The sequence below is a fragment of the Myotis lucifugus genome, unplaced genomic scaffold (genome assembly GCF_000147115.1).
Source record: "Myotis lucifugus unplaced genomic scaffold, Myoluc2.0 scaffold_351, whole genome shotgun sequence".
Taxonomy (NCBI): Eukaryota; Metazoa; Chordata; class Mammalia; order Chiroptera; family Vespertilionidae; genus Myotis; species Myotis lucifugus.
The window spans coordinates 796,947-823,465 of NW_005871399.1; the positions used below are offsets into that span (position 1 = coordinate 796,947).

The 26,519-nt window shown below is 45.6% G+C and overlaps 1 protein-coding gene across 1 annotated transcript in view; it reads left to right on the forward strand.

Moving 5' to 3' along the window:
• TBXAS1 (thromboxane A synthase 1) overlaps positions 1–26,519 on the forward strand; it is a 152,213-nt gene that overhangs the window by 14,255 nt on the left and 111,439 nt on the right. Inside the window, exon 3 of the mRNA XM_006101347.3 lies at positions 24,030–24,123. Within this exon, the coding sequence (XP_006101409.1) occupies positions 24,030–24,123 (94 nt within the window). The remainder of the gene's footprint in view (positions 1–24,029; positions 24,124–26,519) is intronic.

Genomic DNA, 26,519 nt, shown 5'->3' on the forward strand with positions numbered 1-26,519 from the left:
CGGCCGCAGTGATCAGCAAACTGCGGCTCTCGAGCCACAGGCGGCTCTTTGGCCCCTTGGGTGTGGCTCTTCCTAAGCCTTAGGAGTACCCTAATTAAGTTAATAACAGTGTACCTACCTATATAGTTTAAGTTTTAAAAATTTGGCTCTCAAAAGAAATTTCAATCGTTGTACTGTTGATATTTGGCTCTGTTGACTAATGAGTTTGCCTTCCACTGGCCAGGGCGTTCCCTTGGAAAGGGTGGTCAGACGTGTCAGCAGTTAGGCAGCTGCCCAGCTGCTGTAAACGAGGGGCGGCTGGACAGAGGAATAAAACATGGAAATGATCCCTCCGCAAGCTCCCAGGCTCTGGGTTGATGATGTGGATGATGTTCTTCAGGGCATAGAGGGTACAGAGTCTAGAGGGCAAAGTAGGGTCAATGTGTGGGGCTGGCACCAGTTCAACATCAAAGGAAATGAATAACCACAGCTATCCGGCAGCGGCCTGGGGACTTGTGAGTGCCCCTCGGCGTCCATCAGGAACGCTGCCAAAGCGCTCCTCGCGTGGCGTGGGCAGCTGGCCCAGATGACCGCCGAGGCCGCGAGGTCTAGGCTGCAGGACTGTTTCACCTGTTGATGCTCTCACACGGGCAGGTCTGTGCTGAACCTACGTGCTGCCGGTGAAGCAAGTCAGAAAACACCCGTGATCCGCTGGTGTCTGCCCCCTCTCCTGCCTGGCTGCCCTACTCATCTCCAGTGGCATTTCCTGTGGTCCTGACAGTGTCCCAGGAGCCTGGAAACATGCCCACAAAGCAACTCCCATGGGCCTCGTTACGGCTTCGTGCATGACCTCTTGCTTCTCGCCTCCCTGTGCCAGTCCCTTGGCTGTTCTGTGTCGCCAGCCATGGGGGTGGCTTTGGAAAGCAGAAGGGCCTGGAATGCAGGGAGGAATTGCCTTGGAGGAGAGTAGAGGGAGGCAGTTTCAGGTGGAGAAGTATCACAGGCGAAGGCAACACCAGGGCCTGTAGCATTTGGTGGAACAAAGCATTCACAGTGAGTAGTGGACGCATTTTAGAAATAACGTTAAAGGCCGTGGGTAATTTCCAGTGCCCCGGCGCCTCCAGTGAAGGGTGCACGCTACTTCCTGTTTTTATGTTTTTGTACTTTTGTCTAGGCTGTGATGGGCACTTTGGTTTAATAACTCGGCGATGAGCTTGCAGATAAAATCGAGCCTGCTTATGAAAACGAGGTCTGTGCTTCCTCGAGGACCATTTTCACAGAATATTACTTTTTTTTGTTTTCTCTCTTTTCAATAGTTATGCACAATATCCCTAGCCTCCCCCCTCGCTTTATTGATTTTCCACGACGAGAGTACGAGGTGTGACTATAAAGTAACGTGACTGATTATTTCAGTACACACACCAGAACGTACGCAGCCCAGCGGATTTTATGACCTGCAGAGGCATGTTCCTGGTGGGCGAACCTTCCTGCACAGGGGCCACTCTCGCAAAACGCGCACGTAGGCCTTTTCCTTGGGAAGGGTCCGTGGTGTCTGCATGCAGTCTTCTGACAGCTCTCTGGGCAACAAATCATCATCTCGGTTGAGAACAGATTGATTTTTAAAACAGCCCCGATTGGGGGAAATGGATGATCAGACTGGGGAACTATTTTAAATCCCAAACAAGCCCTGACTGGTTTGGCTCAGTGGATAGAGCATCAGCCTGCGGACCGAAAGGTCCCAGGTTCGATTCCAGCTAAGGGCATGTACCTTGGTTGCGGGCACATCCCCAGGAAAAGGTGTGCAGGAGGCAGCTGATCGATGTTTCTCTCTCATCGATGTTTCTGACTCTCTATCCCTCTCCCTTCCTCTCTGTGAAAAATCAATAAAATATATATTTTTAAAAAATCCCAAACAAAACGTGATTGTAAAACAATAAGGCATCGTTGTTGTTTCCTCAGAAGGTCTGGAAGCCTGGGGATTCTGTGGAAGGGCCACACTTACCGGGCATAGGAGTTGTTCTTAGTTTTTGTTTGTTTGTTTGTTTTAAAGGAAAAATAGTAATAGTCTAAATAGTTAAGGTCATGCTTTCTCTAATCTGGTAAGGAATTTAGGCTGCTGGTAGCAGTTACTCTCTGGGCAGAGATGAAAGAGGAACCTCGTCCCTCCTATAAAAAAAGCCCACCATCAGCTTCATGGTGGAGCCTTACTGAGCCCCCTGAGTAAACGCTTGCGGCCGCTCTCCCTGGAGGACAGTGGCTCTTCCAGAAGCAGAGCAGTTAAATGAACCCTCCCCCCCCCCCCCCAACACCATCACCACCACCGAACGGCCGTCATTGGCCGTGGAGGCCGAGTGCCCCGTTCTCGGGAACCTCAGCAGAGCAGCAGGAACTTGTTTCTGACTATAAACACCAAGTGCCTCTGAACATGGGATGAGACTCTGGGGACAGAGGGACAGGGGACAGGAGCTCACACTATTGTGGACTGGATTTTCAATTATTAAGAGCCACCTTGTTCCTGGTTTGCCAGAAATCTGTGATGTTGCACAACTTCCTGGGGGGTGGGCAGGGAGGCGTGCCAGCTGAGTGGGAGATCCCCAGAGCCTGCGACTCAGTGTCCTTCGCCTCCTTGAGGAGCCAGTTCCCGGGCCACACTGCGGGGCCACCCTCAGCCTGCGGCGTGTGCCCTCACAAAGGTGTGCTTCTTAGGTTTCTCGGAGGCACAAGGCAATTCCTGAGCGTGGCCCCAGAAAGAAGACGGCCTTTTGAAATTGTTATTTGTTCAAAGGTATCTGGAAAAATGGTGTCAGAGATGGTCTAAAAGCAAGGCCAACCTCTATAAATAGTGACTTCACCCAAATCCTGTTTTCTAAGCACTACACCCAGACACCCGGGGAGGGCCAGCGCTATGGACCCAAACCAGCCACTGCCTCCACATTGGGAGCTGAAAGGTACCGAAAATCCTCCTGCCTTTCCCTCCTACCTGCACACCACAGGCCCCTTTTCTCTGCACACTTTGCGTCCACTGTCCCTGCTGCCTGGATGCCCGCCCCTCTCTGCTGAATCCAATCCTATCCATCCTCCCTAACTCTGTCCAAATGTTGCTCTTCTTAAAGGTCTTCTTAACCAGGCCGGCCCTCGGTGATCTGCTCACTTTGAACTCCAGTAGCTCTTTCTGTCTCTGTTGCTATCTTGGCACTTACTGTATTTTTTAAATTGTTTCTGCATGTGTCCTCTCTTCCTAGCCTGACTATAAGCCCCTGAGGGCAGGGGCTGAATTTTAAGCCAATGAGTGCCTTGTGCACAGTAGCTGCTCAATAGATGTTAATGATGATAATCCTGCCTCAGGTAACTGGGATAGCAATCCTGCTTCCAAAATGCTCGCTGTTACGTGGGTGCACGCATGCACACAGCACAGGGAAAGGTAGGATCAATCTCTCTCCGACGTGCACCGTAGTGGCTCCGTGTTCTCATCACCTGGCAGAATGCCTCGCACATGGCTCATTGAAGGATCGGATAAATGACTTCTCCATTCACACACTCACTGAATGCTGAAGGTTTTCTGGGTTGTGTGCTGGTTCCGCCTCCTTGATGTGCAGTGGATAACATCCCCATGAATTCAAACAGATTCGGGGATTATCACACGAGGAATCGAGGAGCAAGACTGTGATGCAAAAGGAGGGGCTGGACCAGAATGCAGGACACAGCCGTTTAGAAGATGCACTCCCCAGAGCACTCAGGCTAAGCAGGATGTCCTGACCACCGTGTGAGGGGAGAGGATGCGTCCAAGCCCAGCAGAGAGGCTGCAAAGGACAACCACTTGCTCCTTCACTGTCCTACTGAACCCCAAGGCCCACAGTTTAAGGCAATGCTACCTACACGCTCACCACCTTCCACTGCTTCTAGCATTTCCCCATAGACCCCATGTTCCATTGTTCAAACAACAACGTATATGTAAGCAATGATTGATTTATCTTCCCCTTTTAATTATTCAAAGACAAGCTGATGGAAGCTCCGCCAATGAGAACAGCTGATCAGTGAGATAACCAGCATTAGCGTACCGAGTTATAATTCCCCTCCAAAGCAAAGAAGCTTGACATTTTAGTTAACCTGCACAATCTGATTGTCAATAAGTGCACAATTTACATTAGGCTCTTTGAAATGCTGAAAGTATCTCAGGTGCCCCCTACGCGGATCAATAGGCATCTAGGGACCTCAGGCTGCAAGCATCATAAAGCAGTCGGTTATACATTTATGGGTTTGAACTCTGTCTGTATAAAGAGAGTGACCAAAATTTGTAGCAGCATCTTATGACATAAGGGATGGTTGAGAGAGATCGTTGGGGAGGTGTTAGGAGAAACACGGCACTGTGGACATCAGCTGGGCCTTTACAGTTTAGGGTGGATACACTATAATGGGCGGCCTTGGGCAAGTCAGTCTATTCCTACCAGTTTCCTCATTGATAAGAGAGGACTGACAATCCCTGTCTCTCCGCATGTGGCACCCAGGCCAGCTCTTCCTCACCCTGACAGTCAACCGACCCCCGATGTTGGGAGGCTGTTTCCTAAGTGATTCTTGAATCGCTCCTTCCTCTCTACCGGCTCTCCTCTACTATACATAGTTCAGGATTTCAAGAGCATCCTTGGCTAGAAATAGCCTCCCAAATGATTTTCCTGCCTTCTGTCTCGTGCTCCCCAATTTTGTCCTGCAACTTTACAGTTAGAATACCACCTCAGGAGCTTGCCACTCTGCTTCGTAACACCCTCCTCGGCCCTCCCGCCTAGAGAATGTCTCCCTGGCTTGGCACACCAGGCCCTCTCTGACCTGGCCCTGCCCACCTTGGCATGCTCATCTCCCATCAGGTCTCAGCTGGAACTCTGCTCTCTGGTGCTCAGTTCCTGCCACATACCATCTGTTTACCACCCGTTCCCTTCCCTCTACTGGGGTGCCCTCCCCTTTCAGTCAAGAGAGGGCTTCTTCATCCCTGTGTTCCTGGACTCACCGCACCTGGGACCCTCTCTCTCTCCTACCACGTCCCTGGCTCCTCCATTAGAAGGTGAGCATCTCAAGGACAGGATTGGGTCTTACTCAGTTTTAGCCTTAAGCACCCAGGATTGTGCCTGGGCATTCAGTACTATATTTCTATCAGGTAACAAACACATAGGATTTCATGTGGCATGTGCTTGGCATCCCATGGGTGTTAGTTGTTCTTTGCTGCTATGACTATTATCATAGAGAATTTCCTTTCATTCCTGGAGGCATACCCACTGCAACCAGTTACCACCCTCACTTGTTATATAACAAAGTTTCATGGACTTGAACTCTGAATCTTAATAAAAGAGTTTGCCTTTAAAATTCAGGTTAGACTGGGCTGTGGGTGGAAGTTCATCTCTACACGATTTCTTAGGGAGGATTGCCAAACAAAGTCATAGCGCAGAGGTGGCGGTTGACCCCATTCAAGAAAATAAACTACTCTCAAGCACTTGAGCCACATGCTACTTTATCAACATTGCCTTTAAAAATGTTTTACCCTTGGCTGCCTTTCTCCACTTTCTGTAATGGTCCAGAGCTTGGACCATTTCTAACCAGATTCAAATCCTGCCTAGCTTGGTGACCTTAAGCAAGTTTGTAAGGTTTCTGTGTCTCGGTTTGCCCATCTGTAAAATAGGAATAATAATAGCATGTACCTTGTAGCATGCTGAGAGGATTCAATGAATTAAAACATAGAGTAGACTTGGAGCAATGCTGGGCACTTTAGTGTTCAATAACTGCAGGCTCATACTCAGCAATGATTGCATAGATGCTAGGTGGGTAGATTGTGGTTTTAATTTAATTTTAAAAGCATCATTCAGAATTTTCGCATGATCTCCAGGAAAGCATAGAAGTGAATGTGAAGAGAGCTGCATTTCAAACAAGTGGTTCCATTTGAATGATCTTGGGCTTATATACCTAGGTAGCTTTTGACCTTGAACAGGTAAGACAAGATTTAAAAAATACCTATTTGAGTTAACTAAGACGTCTTAGGTGATGCTGGAGACGGTCACTGATGGTGTGTGTGTGGGGGGGGAGAGGGGGACAGATGCCAGGTCTCAGCAGGTTTAGAAGTGAGTAGGAAGGAGGGCAGTTGAGAAGAGTGGACTTTTCTTTCAAGAAGGTCGTCTAAGATGTTTCCAAAGGTAAAGTGGAGGAAGTTACCCCTTCCCATCTCCTTGAAAGGGAGTACACGCACTTTGTGAACAGTACATTTTACATCAACTTATATTATTATTAGTCTATTGGCACAATTGTTTATCTCTTAGTTGTAGGAGTTTAAAAATAAAAGAAACCTATTTTTTGAAAAGTGCTCTATAAATCCAGCTTTAAACTCAATTTGCTTTCCAGAAATTTTTCAAATTTTTCTATGACAAACTTTACATTTATCCATTGAGCAGGAGAAGCCCGATTCTATGTTTCATCTGTTGCCAGTTGCCTAGCCCTAGGGTTTGAGAATTTGTAGTCTAAACGATGCATATCAAATCAGTAAGTAAATCCTGGCAAGCCTTATTCTACTCTCTCTCATAGACCAGACTTTCTGTTTCCTGTACACTCATGTCCGAGCCCTGACTTTCATTATCCCTTAACTATGACACTGTTAAGGTTTCCTTGCAGGTTCAATTCTCTCCCATCTAAAAACATATAAGTAAGTCAGTCAATCAGCTTGCCAACTAACCACCTCTTCTCTGTCTATATGTTCCACCCCAGCTACCACCCCACCTATCCTTCCCTCCCAGCCAAAGGGCTTGAAAGAGGATCCCACATACGCTCACTTTCTCACCTTCCATGTCCCCTTCAGCCACACAATGGGGTTTTCGCTCCATTCTCCACTGAGAGGGCTCTCTCTAAGGCCACCAATAGACCCGCATTCCTAAACGGAATTCACTTCCCAATCCTTCTCTTTCTTTATTGCTTTGAGATATTTGAATCTGGTGTCACTGTTGGGTACATTCCAGAGCCCTCAGGTGTATAGAGGTAGAAAAAAGGTTGAGCACCTTGGTTATTATCCAATGGCTTCATTTTAAAGATAAGAAAATGAAGGTCCAGAGAAGTGAGTTGACCTGTATCAGTCAGTTATTGGTGCAATAATGCTGTATAACAAACCACCCCCAATTCACTGGCAAACATTTATTCTTCTCACAGTCTGTGAGTAGCTCTGTTCCAGGCTGTGAGTGGGGTTCAGATCTGCTCCAGAGGTGCTTGCAATGGGGCCCAGGCTTAAGAGGCCCCATAGATGTAGTTCCTAGGAATGCAAGAAATGCAAGAGGAGTGAGCAATGTCTCTTGAGGCCTCAGCCTGAAAATGGCTTGACGTCACTTCTGCCCATATTACTTTGATTAAGGCAAGTCACATGCCTAACATTAACAGGGATGGGTGGGGTGGGGAAGAAGTCTCCCCCTACTGTAGTGGGTGGCACTTCAAACTCACAGAACAAAGGGTGGTGATGTGGAATGTAGACACAGGGAGGACATTAGCTGGGAGCAGTGATTCAATCTACCACAGGCTCCAAGATGACACATCCGGGTTCTGATCTCTGGCAAAGCAGAAAGAGGCCGTGGATGAGAAGACAAGACAAAACAAGAAGCAATAATAAAAACAAAGAACAAGCAAACTAAAACTTGAGGCTAATGGACGTTTGGATTTTTATTGTAAATGAAAACAATGATCTCTGATAAAAGTACAGACACCGATGGAGCATTTGCCAGCTGAGACGCTGATGTGGTGGGTCACGGTGGGCCTTGACCGTAGAGTGAGAACTAGCTTCTAGAATGCTAAAAGCAAGGGCTTGAGCTCAGTGTAGGGACTCAGCCTGGAGATGTACCCAGAATTTCTAGCTGAATAAGCAATGGAGGTCAGGGGCTGACTGATGATGGGCTAGTGTGTACTCTGAGAAGAACAAATATTGATTCAGGAGACAGGGTGTGGAGGGGAGAAGCTGCTACCTGAAGGACCCAACTCCAGTCTGGAGAAGCAAAATTGAGGGGAAGCATTTCTGAGGCCCAGAAGACAAGAAATAGACCTTTGGATTCTGGAAAAAAGCCTGAATGCAGAAAGTAGTGTGTGCACCACATCCTGAATGACAACAACCAGGGGCATCCTTGCAGATGGTGAGCTGCATCATTTAAGACAAATTCATTGTTCTACACTGGGCAGTAAATGCATGGCTGCTGCTATGCCAAGAAATGGCTGTGGATGTAAAGAGAAATAGCTACAGAATTCTTTAAATATTCTCATGGGTGCTAGAGCCCTACTGGGTTCTTGAAGAGAAAACAGGTTTTAGGATTATGTCTTGCCCTTCTAGAAACTACCGCTTGGTGCTGGCTAAGAGAAGAAAGGGTGACACCCAGCACCACATTGCCTGCTACACAGAGCGACATCAACCTGGGCTTTCAAACAGAGAAAGTGATTTTACCTCCCTTCCCTGCTCCCCCATCGTATGCGTTTGTACCCTCTCCTCTATTGAGTGTGAACAGGGAAGTGCTCTTGCAATCCAAAATCAGCCACAGCATTTCATTTCCTTTTCTCTATAAAAAGGCTGTGCTGACTAAACTAGAATCTAGCTTAGTTAGTATAATAAAAATAAATAGCCAAAAAAGCCCCCCAAAAGCCCAACAGACAAAAGAAAAAACAGAGCACAACATTGAGAGTGAGTCAGGAAATGAAATGCTTTTGAAATCGTGCCTTCTTTCATTAGGGTTATTTTCTTCCCATCCCACCTCCTCTGACTCCAGGGGGTCAGGGAGAACCCTCCCCACCAACACAGCCGTGCAGGTTATTCTCTGTGGGGCTGCTGACAGCTCTGATGGTATTTTTCCTGGGTTGAGTAGTGTCCCCTCCAAAAATTCATGTCTGCTCAGCACCTCAGCACGTGCCTTACTTGGGAATAGGGACTTTGCAGATATAACCAAGTTAAGGTGAGTTCATACTGGTTTAGAGTGGGCTGTGATCCATGACTATGTCCTTATAAGAAGAGGGAAGTCTGGACATAGAGACGCATGGAGTAAAGATGATTTGAAGATATAGACACACAGGGAGAGCACCATGTGATGAGGCAGAGACTGGAGGGATGTGGCTGCAAGCCAGGAGCACCAGGACCGCCAGCAACCACCAGAATCTAGGAAGAGTGAGGAAGACTCTTCCCCCAGAACCCCTGAGAGAGAGCATGGCCCTACCGACACCCTGATTTTAGACATCCGGCCTCTAGAACTGTGAGAGAATCAACTTCTATTATAAGCCCCCAGTTTGTTACGACAGCCCTAGGAGATGACTGTGGTCTCCTTCCTTTCACGAGCCTTGCTGAGCCAGGACAGGCCCATCTGAGGCCTAGCTAGAAGCTCAGGTCTTCAGTCAGACAGCCCCGGCCTGGGCTGCAGCCTGGCCACTGAGCAGGGGGCCAGACCCTGGGGCTGGTTTCTAAGTCCCATTTCCCCATCTATATAATAGACATAACAAGGATGTTGATGGAGATTAGAAGCCACAGTGTTTATAATGTGTTGGTACACGGCCTGACCCAAAGCAAGTGCTTAGTAGATGTTAGCTGTTATTAGCCAGATGGTTTCCTGAAGGCTTTAAATTCATTTTTCACCCAAGTTTGAAGTTTCCCAGATTTTACTTTTCCAGTAAAGCCAAGTAGATCCTCTCCGTTCTCCCGGTGATATATGATGGCATCTGGCACCGTGCCTGGCACTGAGCAGGCACTGAATACGTCTTTATGAAGTGAAAAATGGCACAACTACATCTTGTTTCAATACCTCCTCACAGGAGGAAGCAGCTTACAGACCTAACACGGCTTAGTAACCAGCTTGAAAAACCCAAGTTGAAACTCTGGAGGAACAATGCCCTTTAATGAAATTTGTTCACACTGGGGCACAAGTGGTGTGGTAGGCAGCCTCCAAAACGTCCCCTGAATGACCCCTGTGACCCTCTCCCATTGTACCGGGGCCACTCATGTGACCAGTAGAATAACGCATGTGACAGTGTTTCACTTCCAAGGTTAGGTTATAAATGACTGATCCTTCTGTAACCTAATCTTGGACTCTCCCTTGGACTGCTTGCTTAGGGGAAGCCACCTGGCCTGCGGAGTAGCCCTGCAGAGAGGCCCACATAGTGACGCCTGCTAACACTTAACCTAAATGGGCATGGAAGCGGATTCTCAGGCTCTGGCATGCCTTAGATCAGTGGTTCTCAACCTTCCTAATGCCGCGACCCTTTAATACAGTTCCTCATGTTGTGGTGACCCCAACCATAAAATTATTTTTGTTGCTACTTCATAACTGTAATTTTGCTACTGTTATGAATCGTAATGTAAATATCTGATATGCAGAATGTATTTAGGCGACCCCTGTGAAAGGGTCGTTCGACCCCCAAAGAGGTCGCGACCCACAGGTTGAGAACCGCTGCCTTAGATCATTGCAGCCCCAGCGGAAAGCTTGACTGTAACCTCAGGGGAGACCCTGAGCCTCAACCACCCAGCTAATCTGCTTCCAGATTCCTGACCCTTGGAAGCTGTGTGCGATAACAAATGTCTGTTGTTTTAAGCCACTTCAGTTCAAGAGTAATTTGTTACACAGCGATGAATAACTAGTGCAGGCGATGAGGGAGGAGTGGTCAGGACGAGCCAGGACTAGGACAAGGGACAGTAATCATACAAGGGATTATAAGGTTCAGGAGGCAGGCAAGAGGCCAAATGCAGATGGGCCGGCCACGGGGAAGGCTGGGCAGGTTCCGTGTGTCTGTGCATCCGGTCCAGAGCCCAGGGGGGTGAGAGCCAGAACCAACCACATCGGTGAGCAAAGGGCACGGAGACTCTTGGTGATCTTAGACTGGAGCTATTGCCTTTGGACCTTGTTTTATGCAATTTCCAGTAGAACTTATAGTTGATGACTGTGGCTGAGAGGCGATCAAAGGCCATGAGTGAACTTGGCAAGAATCAGGTCAACACAAAGATTTCAGGATTACAGCAACAAAAAAGATGCAATGGGATTAAAAATATTTTTGAAATGCTCGCAATAATCTTTTGTTATTTTGATTGCCTAAGCTCTTTAAGTCATCTGCCAGGCTGGGAGACAGAACTGGGTTTCCCAGGCCTGTTCCAGCTTCTGAGCAGGTCACAGTGCAATAGAAAGACGGAGATACTGACTGGTTTATGAAGACATAATCAAATCCAATTGGCAAATATTTTTGAATGCCCACTAGGCTAGATACAAAGGAACTCGGAATCACTCTGTGCACCCACTACAAAGACCAATGCCCTGAGTACCAACCTTGGCTACTAAGAGACCTAGTAACTCAAAGAAACAGCCCTCTATTCTCTACGCAGGCCAGATCTTCACTGTAAGTTTACTGTCCTTGTTTCTAGTCTCAGGGTCCTGCTGACTCATTAGCTAATCTGATCAATTGATTTGATCCCAGGGGTTAACAGAGCCCTGTGAATGGCATCTGTGAGCAAAGGAGGGCTTTCTGCCCTCCTGCCTTGCAGATAGGTTTGGTTCTAGGCAACTTGCTGCTCTGCAAATGTAAAATGAGACACAGTGCAGGCTGCTAGCCAAGAGCACAGACTCTAGAACCAGACAGCCTGGGGTCAAATGTCAACTCTGCTACCTACTCGCTGTGTGACCTTGGGCAAGTTACTTGGTCTCTCTGAGCCTCTGTTTTCTCATCTGCAAAATGAAGATGAGCATAGCAGCACATTCTGTATGAGCTAACATGTGGGGAGCACTCAGAGCAGCCCCGGCCCCTGCAAAACATTCAGTAACTGTTTGATATTCTTAAGAAGCACACAGAGGCATGCTAATAGCAAACGGGTTGTTGCCCACTCTGTGCCAGGCACTGTGCACTCTCAGGGCTCAAACTGTCATTGGGGTGCACCGAGGCAGATATCTCTTTCACAAGAATATCTTAAGGGTTCTTTAAGGACTTCATGAAAACAAAAGGATTAACTACAGATGACTAAGCCCGCACGATGGAAACAGAACCAGGTCCAGTAAATAATGAACTTAGGCAGGATTATATCCCACAAATAACACACCAATTCTTCTCTTCTTCGTTGGCAATCCCTCTGCATTAGGGAATCGGTGGCCAAGGAAACATCTCCATGTGCCTAGGACAGTCTGGGTGGGCCCCTGGAGAAATCGGAAGGATAATTAGGACTTGCCAGGTGGAGAAAGAGGTTGGACACATCAGGCAGGGAACAGAGTGTACTGGGAGAGGGTGAGGTAAGCAGGCATCTGGGGTGTAAGATTTAAGGAGGCACTTATGCTCAGGATCATACAAGAGCAGGGGTGGCACTTGCATATCGTGGAGAGTAAGAGCTTCCTTAAATTTTGCACCCTTGGTGTCTCCCATGCCTTTTCTTCGACTTGGCCGTGGAGAAGAGCATGGGTTTAAAAGCCTGGGAGGGTGAAACTGACATAACTGTCAATGTCCAGGTGCTGCAAGATTGCTGGAGTCTAAAGGCGGGGACAGAGACCACTTGGAGTTAGGCCAGGCCAGATCATCCAAGGCCCTACGGGCCAAGTAAAGGAGTTTACTGCTTGGTCTAAAAGTGACTGGGAGCCAATGAACTACTGAAGCAGAGACAACGGTGCCCTGAGATAGGGCGATGCCAGTTAGAAGGAAGGAAAGAACCCACTCGAGACGTTCTGAAAGCAGAATTGACAGTCCTTGGGGACTGATTGCAGATGAGGATTGACGGAAAGAATAAAAGATAGCGCTGTGGTTTCTGATTGGAGACCAGTTTAGAAGCCATGGGAGTTACTAGGTAAAATAAGTGCATGGAAGGCTGTTGTCGGGGTTTCCCCAAGTCCAAGGGAATTCGCCCTTTTCCCCATTTGTTTTCCATAGGATACACTCTCTGGGGGTCCGGATGGTGTCTATACTCTGTAGGTATCGCTGAACTAAACTGAGTGACTTCCAGATCCCATCCCTTCATCCTGCTCATTGGCTTCCAGGTGGCCTTGTGGTGTCAATGTCCTTTCAAAGGTGGCTGGGATCAGACCAACCTCCGGTTCTGGACCCATGAGATCCCATGGCTCTGACTTGGCCCCCATGACCTTGGTAGGGACCTGGGGAGCCACTGGGTACCAGGCAAGGCCAGACTGGCCCGGGGCTCTGGGGGGAGGGGGAGTAGGAGGGAGCAGGTAAAGGGGAATGAGGGTCTGTTGGGAAACTGGGAAGCTTGCGTTGCCTGGTGAAGAGAGCCTTCTGAGACACAATTTGAGATCAGAGTCAGCCAGAGAGCAGGCTGGAGGGTGGTGGATCTGAGGTGCAGCCCGGAAAGGCTGAGGTGGCTATGCTGGGGGCAGGGGGAGGTGGCGGTGACTTCCCAATGGCTAAGCCTGGGGCAGGGGAAGTGCTGAGACTGCAGGGCAGCCTTTGAGGCCTACGTTGGGACTAACTTCCTCTGACCCAGGCACAACCACACACACTGACCTTGTGGTCAACGAAAGCCCCCAGATCCTTTTCTATGAACTTCAGTGCAGCAGGGCCTCACCTTCCTGCACTTGAGAAGTTTGGAAAATACCTGCTGTGCACTCATTTCCCCGCGTTCTCGTAAAAATAAAGCAGGTGAAAAAGCAAATCTGAGCTCTTTGAAACATTAATTAAAGGCACCAGAGTTTCCTTATTTAACTAAGGGTTGCTACCTCATTTGGGATTATTAGCAAAGCAAGACAGCCTTTGTTGTGCTTGACAAAGTGATTAATTCAGACTCTGGGTGAATTTTGGCTTTCTCAACATCTTTTGATGTGCTAAGATTCCCCAGGGAGGACAACACCATCAATTACTTAAACAAGCCATTACCTGGAGAGCACAATTATCAGGGAGGCCCAGTCTACTAATTGGCAGATGGAGAGATGGAAATGAACTCTCGCTCTGGCCTGGACCCCTACCTGTCTAGGAGGAGCAAGCGTCCCTTCACTTGTCTCATGACGATGCTCCCGCTGATGGGGGCGACCTAGTTATTTTCCCACCTCTGCAAAAATGCATCTCGGGTGACTGTGTCTCCACAACCCAGAAGCTGCCTGTGGCTCTCCGATGACAACTTCATTCTCCAGGGCAGGGCTGTAGAACTCAGCACTGGGGGAACTCAAAAGAGATGAGGCCACTGAAGCAAAATTCTTTTTTGAAAGGAATTTGTAAGAGATTCTTTGACTTGCTTTTTCCCTCTCAGGAGCCAAATTCTCCAGCTCCTGGAACAAGCAGGCTGAAGTGGGGCTTTGGAGATGCCATGTCTGGGTTTAAATCCCCTGACATGGAAGGAATTCAAGAGGCCGCTTTTCACTTTTAAACATAAACATATGAAATGACATTTAAATATATTTGTATTTAAATGCATAAGTTAAAATATATTATAATGCATTTAAACATATTTTATTTTAAAATGTTTATTATGTATATATTTTTAAATGCACTAAGCCATTACTCCCCCCACCCAGAAGAGAGGTTTTGGGGGCAGGTTTGGGATTGCATTTATATATGTCACTGTTTTTTTCTGGTGGGGATTAGGGAAGCTTATTCTAGTTAAATTCAGTCAAATACTTTTAAAAAAATCTAGGAGTGTTTCAAAAATATCAGCCACTTAACCCATTTTATGACTTAATTCAATTGCTTTGATCTATTTTTAAAATAGAAAGATGAGCTGCATGCACATTAATATTGTGAAACTACTCTTTGCTCTACCTTCATCCTTCTTCTCGAATTCTCACTGGCACGAAAGCGAAAGGCATGCTCCCAGCCTCCCTCTGTGACCAGCCCTGTGACAGAGCGGCAGAGACGGGAACAAGGCTGAGGCTAGCCTGGCTCCGGGCCTCACTCAGAGGCCCCTTCCTGCTTAACTACCCACTCCAACAGCATGCCATTTGCTGCCCTTAATCCCAGAACGTATCAGTTGGTTTTCTTGAGGCAGGACGGGCATTGGAAAGCACTGGGCTTAAGGCAGAGACAGCGTTTCCTCCCACACAATTGCCCCAGCCCAGCCCAGTACCTCCTGGACCACCAGCCCTTGCAAGGCCTCCCCCAGCGCCATCAGACGGCTACGGGTGATGCGGCCCTGTTTATCCCTCCAGCTTCAACACCTCTGTCCTCAGTTTAGTGGTTTTCTGGAGATTGATTCTCTCTGAAGGGTCGTATTTTTTAAAAACTGGCCTTGGGGAGAAATAATAAGCATAAGGACCACCTTCCATTTTTTTGGATTCTATAAATCCCACCCAATGGTTGGACAGAAGAAGTGCTCTTAAGTCATCAAAATACAAAGTGTGCATTTCAACTGGCACGTTCCCATGATGCTTCTTTGCTGCAAGGATCGTAATGTAAACGCTGAATTAATTGCTTCTCATTAGCCGTTGAATGTCTGTCTGATCCACTAGGTTCATGCCATGTCCCTGCAGCATTCCTGGCACCCAGTGCCATGCCTGGCACACAGGAGATGGGCAGTGAATATGTGTCGCCCCCATGATTCTCTTCATTGGTCACATGCCCATTAACTTCAGCCCTAACAGTGATAAAGAAGTTCACTACTAGGATCTCTACCTCTTATGAGGGTAAACACCTATCATAGTTTGGAAGAAACCCAGTGTCAAATACAGACCAGCTCTCTTTAGTTCTGAGGAAATATAAGTCAATAGATTGATTTGATCTAATTCTCCACATGAATGTTGAACAAGGACTGAATTGTTCTCATTCTCTTGGTATTAAACTATCAGCTGAGCCAGGGAGACCTCGATGGAGCACATTTTAAAATGTGGCCTGCTGGGCCCAGCCTTGGCCTGTGGACTATCTTCGGCAGGTGAGATCTTCGAGGGCTTTTGGAATTTTCCATTGTGAAGTATTTATTTTTCACATGAGTTTTTATTTATGGGAACGGTTTTTATTTGTGGTCACGACATAAAGTTTCCTTTGAAAACAAATGCATTTAAGTTTACTCAAAGGAAATAGGAAGTAAAATAGCACAAGTGATTTACAGATACGGCAAAGACTCTAAAGATGCTATCCAAACAACTGAATTTAGAAGATTAACGTCTATTTAGAAGATTTATTGACTCAACTGACTGTCCTTCCCTGAAAAGCTGAGATAAAAATGGAATAGTTAACTCTGCACTGCAATGACCATCCACTGGTCAATTGTAGTATTTTCTTTAAAACACTTCTCTGTTGCCCGTTTAGATGCCAGGGCCACCAAAGCCTGGTTCAGCGGGGCTGGAGGCAGAGGCTGAATGTCGTTGGAGCTCTGGGCTTGCCTCCTTCCCATCCTCCAGCAGCTGTGACATCCAGTTCTCCCTAATCAGGAAGCTCTGACAGTCCGGACCCCAGACACTTCTCCTTTACAGTAGAGGCACAGTCCAAAACTCCACCATAAAATCAGGATCTACACACAATATAAGTTGGTGTGGTAGCTAAATAGTGGCCCCAAAGATGTCCATGTCCTAATCCCTAGAACCTGTAGAATACCACTTTCAATGGCAAAAGGGACTTGAAAGGTAGGATTGAGGATCTAGAGATAGGGATAGTGTCCTGGATTACCTGGGTGGGCCCTAACTGTAACCTGAGGATCTATATAAGAGGGGCCCAGGAGGAGTTGGTCGCAGAAGGCGATGTGATGACCGGAAGCAGAGATTGGAGAGATGTAGGCATAAGTGGCAGAAATAAAGAATCGATAATTCCCTGAATCCTCCAGAAGGATCCTTACCCGATACCTCAACTTTAGGCTAGTGAGACTGATTTTAAGCTTCCAGTTCACTGTCCCTCAGACTGTTGGAGGGCTGGACTATAGTTTAAAAAAAAACTATGAACAAATTCCTATGCACACTGCACATATCTTATTTTGAAGTAAAAAAACAAAATGGGAACAAATACAATATTTGTATTTGCATGTGGCCCTATTGATCTTTTAGGTAAGGTACCCCTGCATACATTTAAAATAATTTTAATTACAAAGGAGTCAATAAACAAGTTTCAAAATCTATTTACGTTTTTGAACAGGCATTCACATGGTTGAAGAATCAAATATGGTGTCATGAAGTATCACCAGGAAATACAGTGAAAAGTCTTCCTCCTTCATGGTCCCTAGATGCCATTTTACATGAAAAGGAACCAGGGCTTCTTGGGGAAATGGCTGGTCCAGGTTTGGTGCAAGAAATGTGCAAGGTAAACCTGAAACATCTTGTTATTTAAGAAAGTAAAGAAGCTGTTCTGTCAAAAGTACTCAGGAACACATTTACATGCACTCAACCAGCCAAAGATGGGATAATTTGATAAATGAAATAATAATTGCAATGGATCCAAACACATAAAAAATATTTAAATCCATGAATTCATCATGACACAAAAATATCATGTCACCACTGTAAGATGTTATGAAATGAACTCTTTAGTTTAGTATATTTTATATTCAGAAGTTCTCTAGTAGACTACAATAGATACTGAATGTACTACATTTAAAAATGTGTGAGATGCAACTAAAGACATACTGAGAGAGAGATTTCAGTCTTAAATGTATTCATTAAAAATAAAATAACATTGAAAATAAGTGAGCTAAATTGTTAAGAAGTTAAAAAAAGAAACAAAAAACAAAAAGTAAAACCAAAGAAAACAGAAGGAAAATGATAATAAAAATATGAGCATAAATTAATGAAATAGAAGGCAAAAAATAGAAATTATGAATAAAAGCAAATGTTGGTTCTTTGAAAAGATTAATAAAATAGACAAAACCATGGCAAGACTAATAAGAAACACTTTTCTAAGTAAAGTAGGAATAGAAGGAAATGTCCTTAACCCAATAAAGAATATCTATCAAAAATCTACAACAACATCTCACACTTAATTTTGAAACATTAGATGCATTCCCACAGAGTCAGGAATATGAAAAGGGCACCCTCTTTTATGGCTTTTTAAAAATATTGTACTAGAGGTCCCAGCCACTGGAATAAGAAAAGAAAATGAAAAATGAGACAAAGTATTAAAAAGAGATCAAGCTGATACTATTTGCATAACATGTAATTGTCAGCATAAGAAATCAAAGAGATCCCATATGTAAACCAATAAGAAAGTTTAGAAGGCTCATTGATTACAAGATTAGCATAAAAAAACCAATTGGTGCTTCTACACATGAGCCATACCAATCCGTCAGATATACACCAGATGATTTCCAGCCCTGATGGCAAGTGAGAGCAAGGGCTTGAGGGGATGAGTCATAAGAGAAGCCTTGAACACGAGCCAGAGGACGCTAAAACAGAAATGAGGTGTTAAAGGGGAACTGAAATGACCTCCCATAGAAACTCTATATTTCCAAGGAACTCTTGCTTAATGCACGATTGAAGCAAGCTGTGTACTTACAGTTTCTCTAGTTATAGTGGTGGGGGAAGAATGGGGAAAGAAAGAAGAAGGATATAGAATTTAAATTTAGCTAATAAGGCTGTAGTTATTAAATGAAAACTGTTCAGACTACAACTGCTCATTTCTTCCCTTTGCCTAAATGTGTGCTTGGAGTCAGCTTGCAGTCTCCCGTCAATAACTGTTCATTTTCCAACTAATGCTTTAATTGCTGTGGCATAATTCTGCCTGACACCTACATAAACTGTAGTGGAAATGAGGTGGGGAGAAGAAAGAATAACTTCAAAGTTGGGAAATATTTTTGAAATTGGAGAAAAAAGGATGGCAAAAAGTTCTTTCTCTTTAGTGATGAGAGAAATGCAGGCATCCAGATACATTGATGTGTCGATAAAAATAGGAAAACATTTTATGGAGTATTTGGTGAAATGGACACTGACAGTGAGGCTGACTGGGACACACTTTCTGGAAAGCACTTTGGCAAGTGTACCAACATTTAACACCAGGGACTCCATGGACTTCAGGTTTGGAAAAGCTTCATGTATAAAGTACTAGAGAAGTTTCATGCCCAGAGATGTTCGTTATAGTAGCATAAAAATTAGCAAAAATACTGAAGACACCCTAAATATTAAACAATAAGAATAGTTTAGTAAGTTATATGTGTACAAGAAGAATATTATATTGCCATAAAAGTAATATCCATAATGGATTAGTAACATGGACATACGGTATTCCTTATGTTAAATGAGAAAAATAGAAATAAAGGGAAATAGAAATAGAAAAAAAATTATCCTATATAATAGAAAGGTAATATACAAATTGACCATCATGCCCTCGCACAAGATGGTCACCCCCATATGGTCACAAGATGGCCACCACAAGATGGCCGGCAGGGGAGGGCAGTTGTGGGCGATCAGGCCAGCAGGGGAGGGCAGTTGGGGGTGACCGGGCCTGCAGGGGAGGGAGGACAGTTGGGGGGGCCAGGCCAGCAGGGGAGGGCAGTTAGGGGTGATCAGGCTGGCAGGGGAGCAGTTTGGCGTCAATCAGGCAGGCAGACAGGCAAGCGGTTGGGAGTCAGCAGTCATGGATTGTGAGAGGGATGTCCAACCAGCAGTCGGACAACCCCCGAGGGGTCCCAGATTGGAGAGGATGCAGGCTGGGCTGAGGGACACCCTCCCCCCCCCACCCCGCCCAGTGCACGAATTTGATCTCAAACATATAAAAAATACTCAGAAGATAAAAACTATAAAGAATTACAATAAAATGACAGTAGGCTTTCTCCATGATTGTTCTAACTTTTTTGCTCAAATTTCTATAAAGTAATTCTTCTGGAGAGCTAGCAAACCTCACATCCTGCTCCCTTGTCATAAAACCTTTTGAAAAGGCAATGATTTAAGGCCTTTTTTTCTAATGAAGATTTTGATGTGGCCCCAATTTTTTTATGAAATTTCTGGCAAAGCCTTTGATGGCTGTGCATGTGGCGGGAGTAGGGTAACCACGAGAAAGCAAATTTCTTCCCCACAGAGTAGCACAGGTGGGCTACCTGGCACCCCCGGGCTCCACCTGTTTCTGGAGCATCATGACTTTTCATCCCAGGAGAAGTGTTATTTGCCAAAGAAATTTTTCACCATTTCAAAAACATCAGTAGCCCCTGAAATTTCCAAAAGCAGCTCACCAAGCAGGAATTCTTTCTTTTTAAAAATATAATCTTATTGATTTCAGAGAGGAAGGGAGAGGAAGAGATAGAAACACCAACGATGAGGAAGAATCATTGATCGGCTGCCTCCTGCACACCCCCTACTGAGGATCTAGCCTGCAACCCGGGCATGTGCCCTTGACCGGAATCGAACCTGGGACCCTTCAGTCCACAGGCTGATGCTCTATCCACTGAGCAAAACTGGCTAGGCCAAGCAGGAATTCTTTGATAGTGATGGTGAGGATAATGAATGAGCTGAGGAGCTGGCTGTTTCCAGAAGCACACAAGAGAAAAACCAACTCCTCTCTGACTGCTTACGATATGCAGAGGCAAATCGTAGAGGGTAGCTTCTCATTTGACTGGTTTTTTCTTTTGCTCCAAGCTCCAATCAGCTTGACCATCTCTTTAATATTCCACTCATCAAAATATTCCCCAATTTATCGTGGGTGTCTTCATTGCCTGAACAATGGGCTGACCGCTCTTGTTGAATGCATCAAGAAAAGGCTTTGTCTTGGGGAAAACAGAATGTTGGGAAATTTCTAGGCTTTAAAAATGGAATCTTATTTTGAAAATGAGCCATTTGTCACAATTCATTTTGAAAATTGACAGTATAAGGTGCACCCTGGCATTGCAAGATTGGGGTCCTGTAGCAATAAATCACTGCGTTATTTGTCACAGTAAAATCAAAGGATGTATCTGAAGCTACTACATACACTTTTTGTTGTCATTTTCCAAGTGAGTATCCTTAATGTAAGCAATGATACATGTGCAGAGGCACACTAGTAATTGTGAGATCCATTTGCATGCATGCCCATACAAAGGGAAGCTATTCTAAATATCACAGCACAGTTGTGTACCACCTGCTTTTCACAGCAGCATCCTCGGCCACCTGCACTTTTTTGATGACACAGGAATTAATGGCACATTTTAACACAAAAGAGCAAATTTCTCTCACAATGACAACTTTTAAAGTATCAGCAGGATATTTTTAAAAATCCTTTTTCATTCATGGGTATTCTGGTTTATCCATTTGCTAGGACTGCCATAACAAAGTACCACAAACTGGGCTTAAAACGCCGGCATTTGCAACCCCACAGTTCTGAAAGCTGGGAGTCTGAAATCAAGGCAGGTACAGGCCATGCTCCCTCTGAAACCGGGAGGGGAGAATCCTTCCCTGCCTCTTCCTAGCTTCCAGAGGTTTGCTGATGATCTTTGGCATTCCCTGGCTTGCCGCTGCATAACGCCAATCTCTGCCTTTGACATCACCTGGCATTCTCCCTGTGCCTCCATTCACGTGGCCGTCCTCTTATAAGGACACCAGTTAAAAAGGATTAGAGGTCCACTCTACTTTGGTAGGACCTAATTTTAACTAATTAAATTTGCAACACCCTATCTCCAAATAAGGCCATATTCCGAGGTACTGGGAGTGGGGAGTTCCACTTATCTTTTTTGGGGTGACACAATTCAACCTCTAACTCCTGGGGTTCATAGATTTTGGGTTAAGAGCCTGTTGAGAGAGACAGAGGGGACCCAGGGACCAGGGAATATGAAACAAGGGTGCAGAGAAGGAAGGGGGAGGGAGACAAATGCAATTTTGCTCAGTGGTCTGGTGGCAGGGACCTCTCCCTGCTGATTTTGGCGCAAGGACTCTAGTTACTGATGGCAACATTTGGCAATTCCTAGCTCAAGACCCTTAAGGTCTACACTTGAGTCTAGGCTGCAAGTGAAGTTGATGGCTGTGACTAGAACATTCTCTGCTGATGCCATCTCTTTGAAAATGTCTGAATTTTGTGCAGGGGCACACAAGCAGTATTTTCATAAGTGGAGTTACATAATTAGGACATGGACTTGCATAATAATTAGCATGTGTAATTAGGCACAGACTTCTTGTCCTTTAATTAGACAATCAAGACATCTAATTACAAAATTAAGATGTAATTATGTGGCCCAAGATGACATATTTCCTTCTACCCATTAGAGATTATATTTCAAAAATAATTCACAAAAACTGATGAAGACATGGACCTAGGAGCCAGATTTGAGATCCCGAGGGAAGTATTAAGTGGACTGGTATGTCGCCTTTGCTCTCTCCTCTTAGGTGTGTGGGGAGTTATTTAAACTATCATCTCCGACTTGAAAGAATAACTCTTGCACCCCGTGCTGTCAACCTTTGGTACACACGCTAATGAAGAGGAATGTGGGCGTGACTAATCCATGTAATTCGCACATGGCCCTTGATTGTGGTTTGTAATTACACTTGCACAGGGACTGAAATGTGAGGTCCTGGGGATTCATTCAAACCCGATAATGCAGCCATATGGTGGAAACCTGGGTCGGGGGAGCTGGGAGCACAACCCTCTTCCTTTTCTGCCCTGGCTTGGTTCTCCCCTGTGGCCACTTTAAAAGCAGACTCAGCCCGGCTGGCATGGCTCAGTGGTTGAGCGTCAACCTATGAACCAGGAGGTCATGGTTCGATTCCCGGTCAGGGCACGTGCCCAGGTTGTGGGCTCGATCCCCAGTGTGGGGCATGCAGGAGGCAGCAAGTTGGTAATTCTCTCTCATCATTGATGTTTCTTTCTCTTTCTCCTTCTCCCTTCATCTCCAAAATCAATAAAAATATGTTTTGTTTTAAAAAAGCAGACCCATTGCTCAGAATAACACAAATCAACCCTTCAGCTGGACTGGCCTTTGCTTGAATATCTGAGTGTTCGATGAAAAGTTCTTATTTGAAGTGCTCCTCACTGGACTGTAAGTCGGAAGGTCAAAGACTCTAGCAAACATTCCATTTTTCTAATAATAAGTGAGTGATTCTTCCAGCAGTGGGTTTGTTTTTCTTAAGTTCCAGGTCTGCTATGCAGCCCAGCTGTAGTGATACCCCATAGTTTTCCTTGCTCCTAAATTAAGATTTGGCTGATCTCTGCATGATGCTAAACACCCAGTTCGACTCATTAATTTTTCTGAACTAACTGAACTTTTGACCTAATTAGCTGGCTGATCAGGGATCACAGCCATATGTCCAGGGTTTTCAAAACCAGCGCTGACTTTCCCGGCGCTCTCCCTCTGTTCCCATAAACTGTTGAAACGTCCCAGTAACTCCAATGTTTTGACAGCCACATGCACTTCTCAGACTGCCGCTCTCTCCTGGAAAGTGGCATAGAAATCTGTCAGGCGGCATTTCCTGATTTTTGCTTAAGAAAATATGTTTCCCATATGGTTTCAGGCCGTGCAAACAAAGACATGAAGAGGTTGTTAGTGGTTGGTGATGAGGTCTCGTCTCCATGGGGTGTTCCTTCCGTCCCTATTTTTTATTTTTAGGGACGGAGAGAACATTCTGTCCCTAAACATGTGCTGTGGGACAAATGATGTGCAGGGGTCAATTTTGACCAAGAAAATAGACAAATGTGCACAGGGAACTTATTTCTGCCATTGCGACTTTTTACCCCTTGCCTTCTGAAACAATTGTTCATGGTAGATTTAGAGCAGTGGTTCTCAACCTTCCTAATGCCGCGACCCTTTAATACAGTTCCTCATGTTGTGGTGACCCCCAATTTCATTGTTACAAATGGAACATAATTAAAGCATAGTGATTAATCACAAAAATAATATGTAATTATTTATGTGTTTTCCGATGGTCTTAGGCGACCCCTGTGAAAGGGTCGTTCGACCCCCAAAGGGGTCGCGACCCACAGGTTGAGAACCGCTGATTTAGAGGCAAAGGGAGACATGTGTTTTAAAGAACAATTTATTGATGGGCATTTTAGGTGGGGAAGGGCATTTGGACATCATATCTCAGGGGTCACTCAATCCAGAGTAATTTACGGGGTTCTATGCCACTCACTCCCCTATAGGCCTCTACTTCTTCAATCCTTAGGTATTGTCAATGGAAACAGCTTTTCCTATCATTACTTCTGGAGGACTCAATAATTCTGACACCTTATAAAGCCGAAAGCATGAATGCCAACTTCAGTTTCTCTGGTTTTTAATTTGCTTTTCCCCTCAGGTACTCCACTTCGGCATTTTCAAGACTGGAGAAGTTGGGCATCAGACATCCCAAGCCTTCTCCTTTTATTGGAAACCTGACGTTTTTCCGCCAGGTAAGGGCTGTTGTCCATGCCTTCCAGCATAAGACATGCTGAGCCCAGTGCAGCTTTGCCCTGAAGCACTGCTCCTGTCTAGGTCACCCACACCTGGAGTGCTTGGTATGGGAACGTGCTATGTGATGACAATGACCTATTGCTTATCACTCATCAATATGCACTGAGTCCTATCATCCATTCACCCAAAAAACCCAGTTATTTAGTGTCTAAATGTGCCAGCCCTGGAGTGTGGAAGAAGTAGAAGTTACTTATGCCCTCAAGGGCACATACCAAATAGTGGTGGACATCACCAGATCAGATCTATCCTAGTGCTAGATGGGGTAGCTGTCCTTCAGAGGAGAGGGAGAGCCATGCTGGAGGACTTCCTGGAGAAAGGGGTCCTGCAGGGGCAAAAGACACAAAGACAAGAACACACAAGCCAGATGCAGAGCGACAATGTGTGTGATGCACCTGCCTGAGAACCAGGGCACAGCTTGATGAGCAGTCTGGAAGCCAAAGACTGGGAACCCCTGTGGAATGCAGCTGTGAGAGAGGGAGGGAAGGGGAGGTGGAACAATTTCCTGACAGTCTAGAAAGGCAAGTGAAGGACCATTCATGTGCTATCATTTGTGAGTAAGAGAGGGACAGCAAAGCGGGCGATTACTCTGTAAGGGAGAGAATTTAGGTCAGGACTGCAGAATCCAACTGTTGTTGAAGTCTAGGTGTGAAGTGAAGACTTGGCCCAGGGTGCTAATAACAGTGAAAAGAGAGGGGTGTTGGGGACAAAATTAGTACCTCATGTGACTAATTAGGTGTAGAGAATTCAGAGCAAGATGAGTCAAATGTGCCTGTAACTTTGGAGCCAGGGAAACGGGAAAATGGCCATGAGTTGTTGGAAGGGAAGCTGGTTCAGTGAGATGCCTTTGACTTGTCAGAGTGACTGATTAGCAAGTGGAAATGTCTGCATTTGTAGATATAGGCCCAGGGCTCTATGTTCTAAACTCGATGTTCCCTCACATTGGGTTTTCTCAGAAGCCAATGGTCTATTCTGCTAACTCATGGGGGTGCTGCCACTAGACCCAACATCAGGAGCCAACAGATTTAGCGTGTGAGAGCCACTAAGCCAAAGGCAGGAAGGACCAAATTTGGGCCAGTCCTGATAATAACCCTTTGAGGTCTTTTCAGAATCCCCCCACCCCCGCCCCCCGGAAAGGCAGGCCCTTGGTGCCAGATAGAAAATCACGCTAGCTATTTCTGTCCTGCTTCCTTCTCAGTTGCTCTCTCACATCAGTGTCTCTCTCCCTAAAAATTCAATAAAAACATATTTTGAAAAAAATACAATGACCAGTGGTCAGGCCCTGGGAGCCTTCACCATCCCTCACAACAACGGGTGCGTGAAGGTGGGCTGCAATGGGACCAGTGGCCCTCTATACATTGGTCTATTTTGCCTTCATAACCCATAGCAGGTCTTTCCCCATGAACTTATCTGAAGCCTACGTGGACCTGTATACTATAAAATATACTGTCAGCTGTATGACCATATCATCTACCATCCATTCCTCTGTCCCTTTCTCTGTCTGACAGCCACTTTCACTCTTTACTGTTGTTGTTTCTCTCTTCTTAGTGTTTTTAAAAAAAACACTTCTTCTCATCTCTATCTCAGGGTGGCCAGTTCACAACGTTAAGCCCACAGCTATCTCATACGGGCTCCGTGTGAGATTCCTGAAGCAAGTGTGAAGAAATTTCTGTGTCAAAATAGAACAACAGCCCAGATAGGAAATTTAATACATTTCACATATTTTGGTGTGTGTGTGTGTGTGTGTGTGTGTGTGTGGTGATCAGTTGCATTCAGTTGAGTAATTACTTTGGTATTAACATTTGGAGTCGGACTGTCGATGTGGAGAGAACATTGTGCCCCTCCCTCTGGATAATTTCCAGGATGCTCTTCTTCAGCTCGTCATCCTTGTATGTACAAACTCTGCCAAGTTCTCTGAGAACACAGCAATTTCAGTGACTGTTTTGATATTCATATATGATTTCCTTGCTATATGGCAAACTTAGACCATGAAAGTCAGTTTAATGAAAATGGAATGTATTTCCATCAAGGACACCCACCTCTTTGATCTCCCCAACTTTAAACTCTCACCCACCCGTCCTATGTCTGCCCATATTCTTGTATTCTCCATTCCCACAATACAGGGCTAGCATTTTCCACCTCCATCCCAACCCATGCATGCTTTAATGTAAACTTCATTTCCACAATACAATGGATCTAGCAATTTCTAACCCTTCACCCATACAATCCCTCTATGTGTATCTGCACACATACTCCATCCCTATACACAAGTCCATCTCTACAACACAATGAGTTTAGCATTTTCTGAGCCTCCACCCACATCCCCACACATACCTCC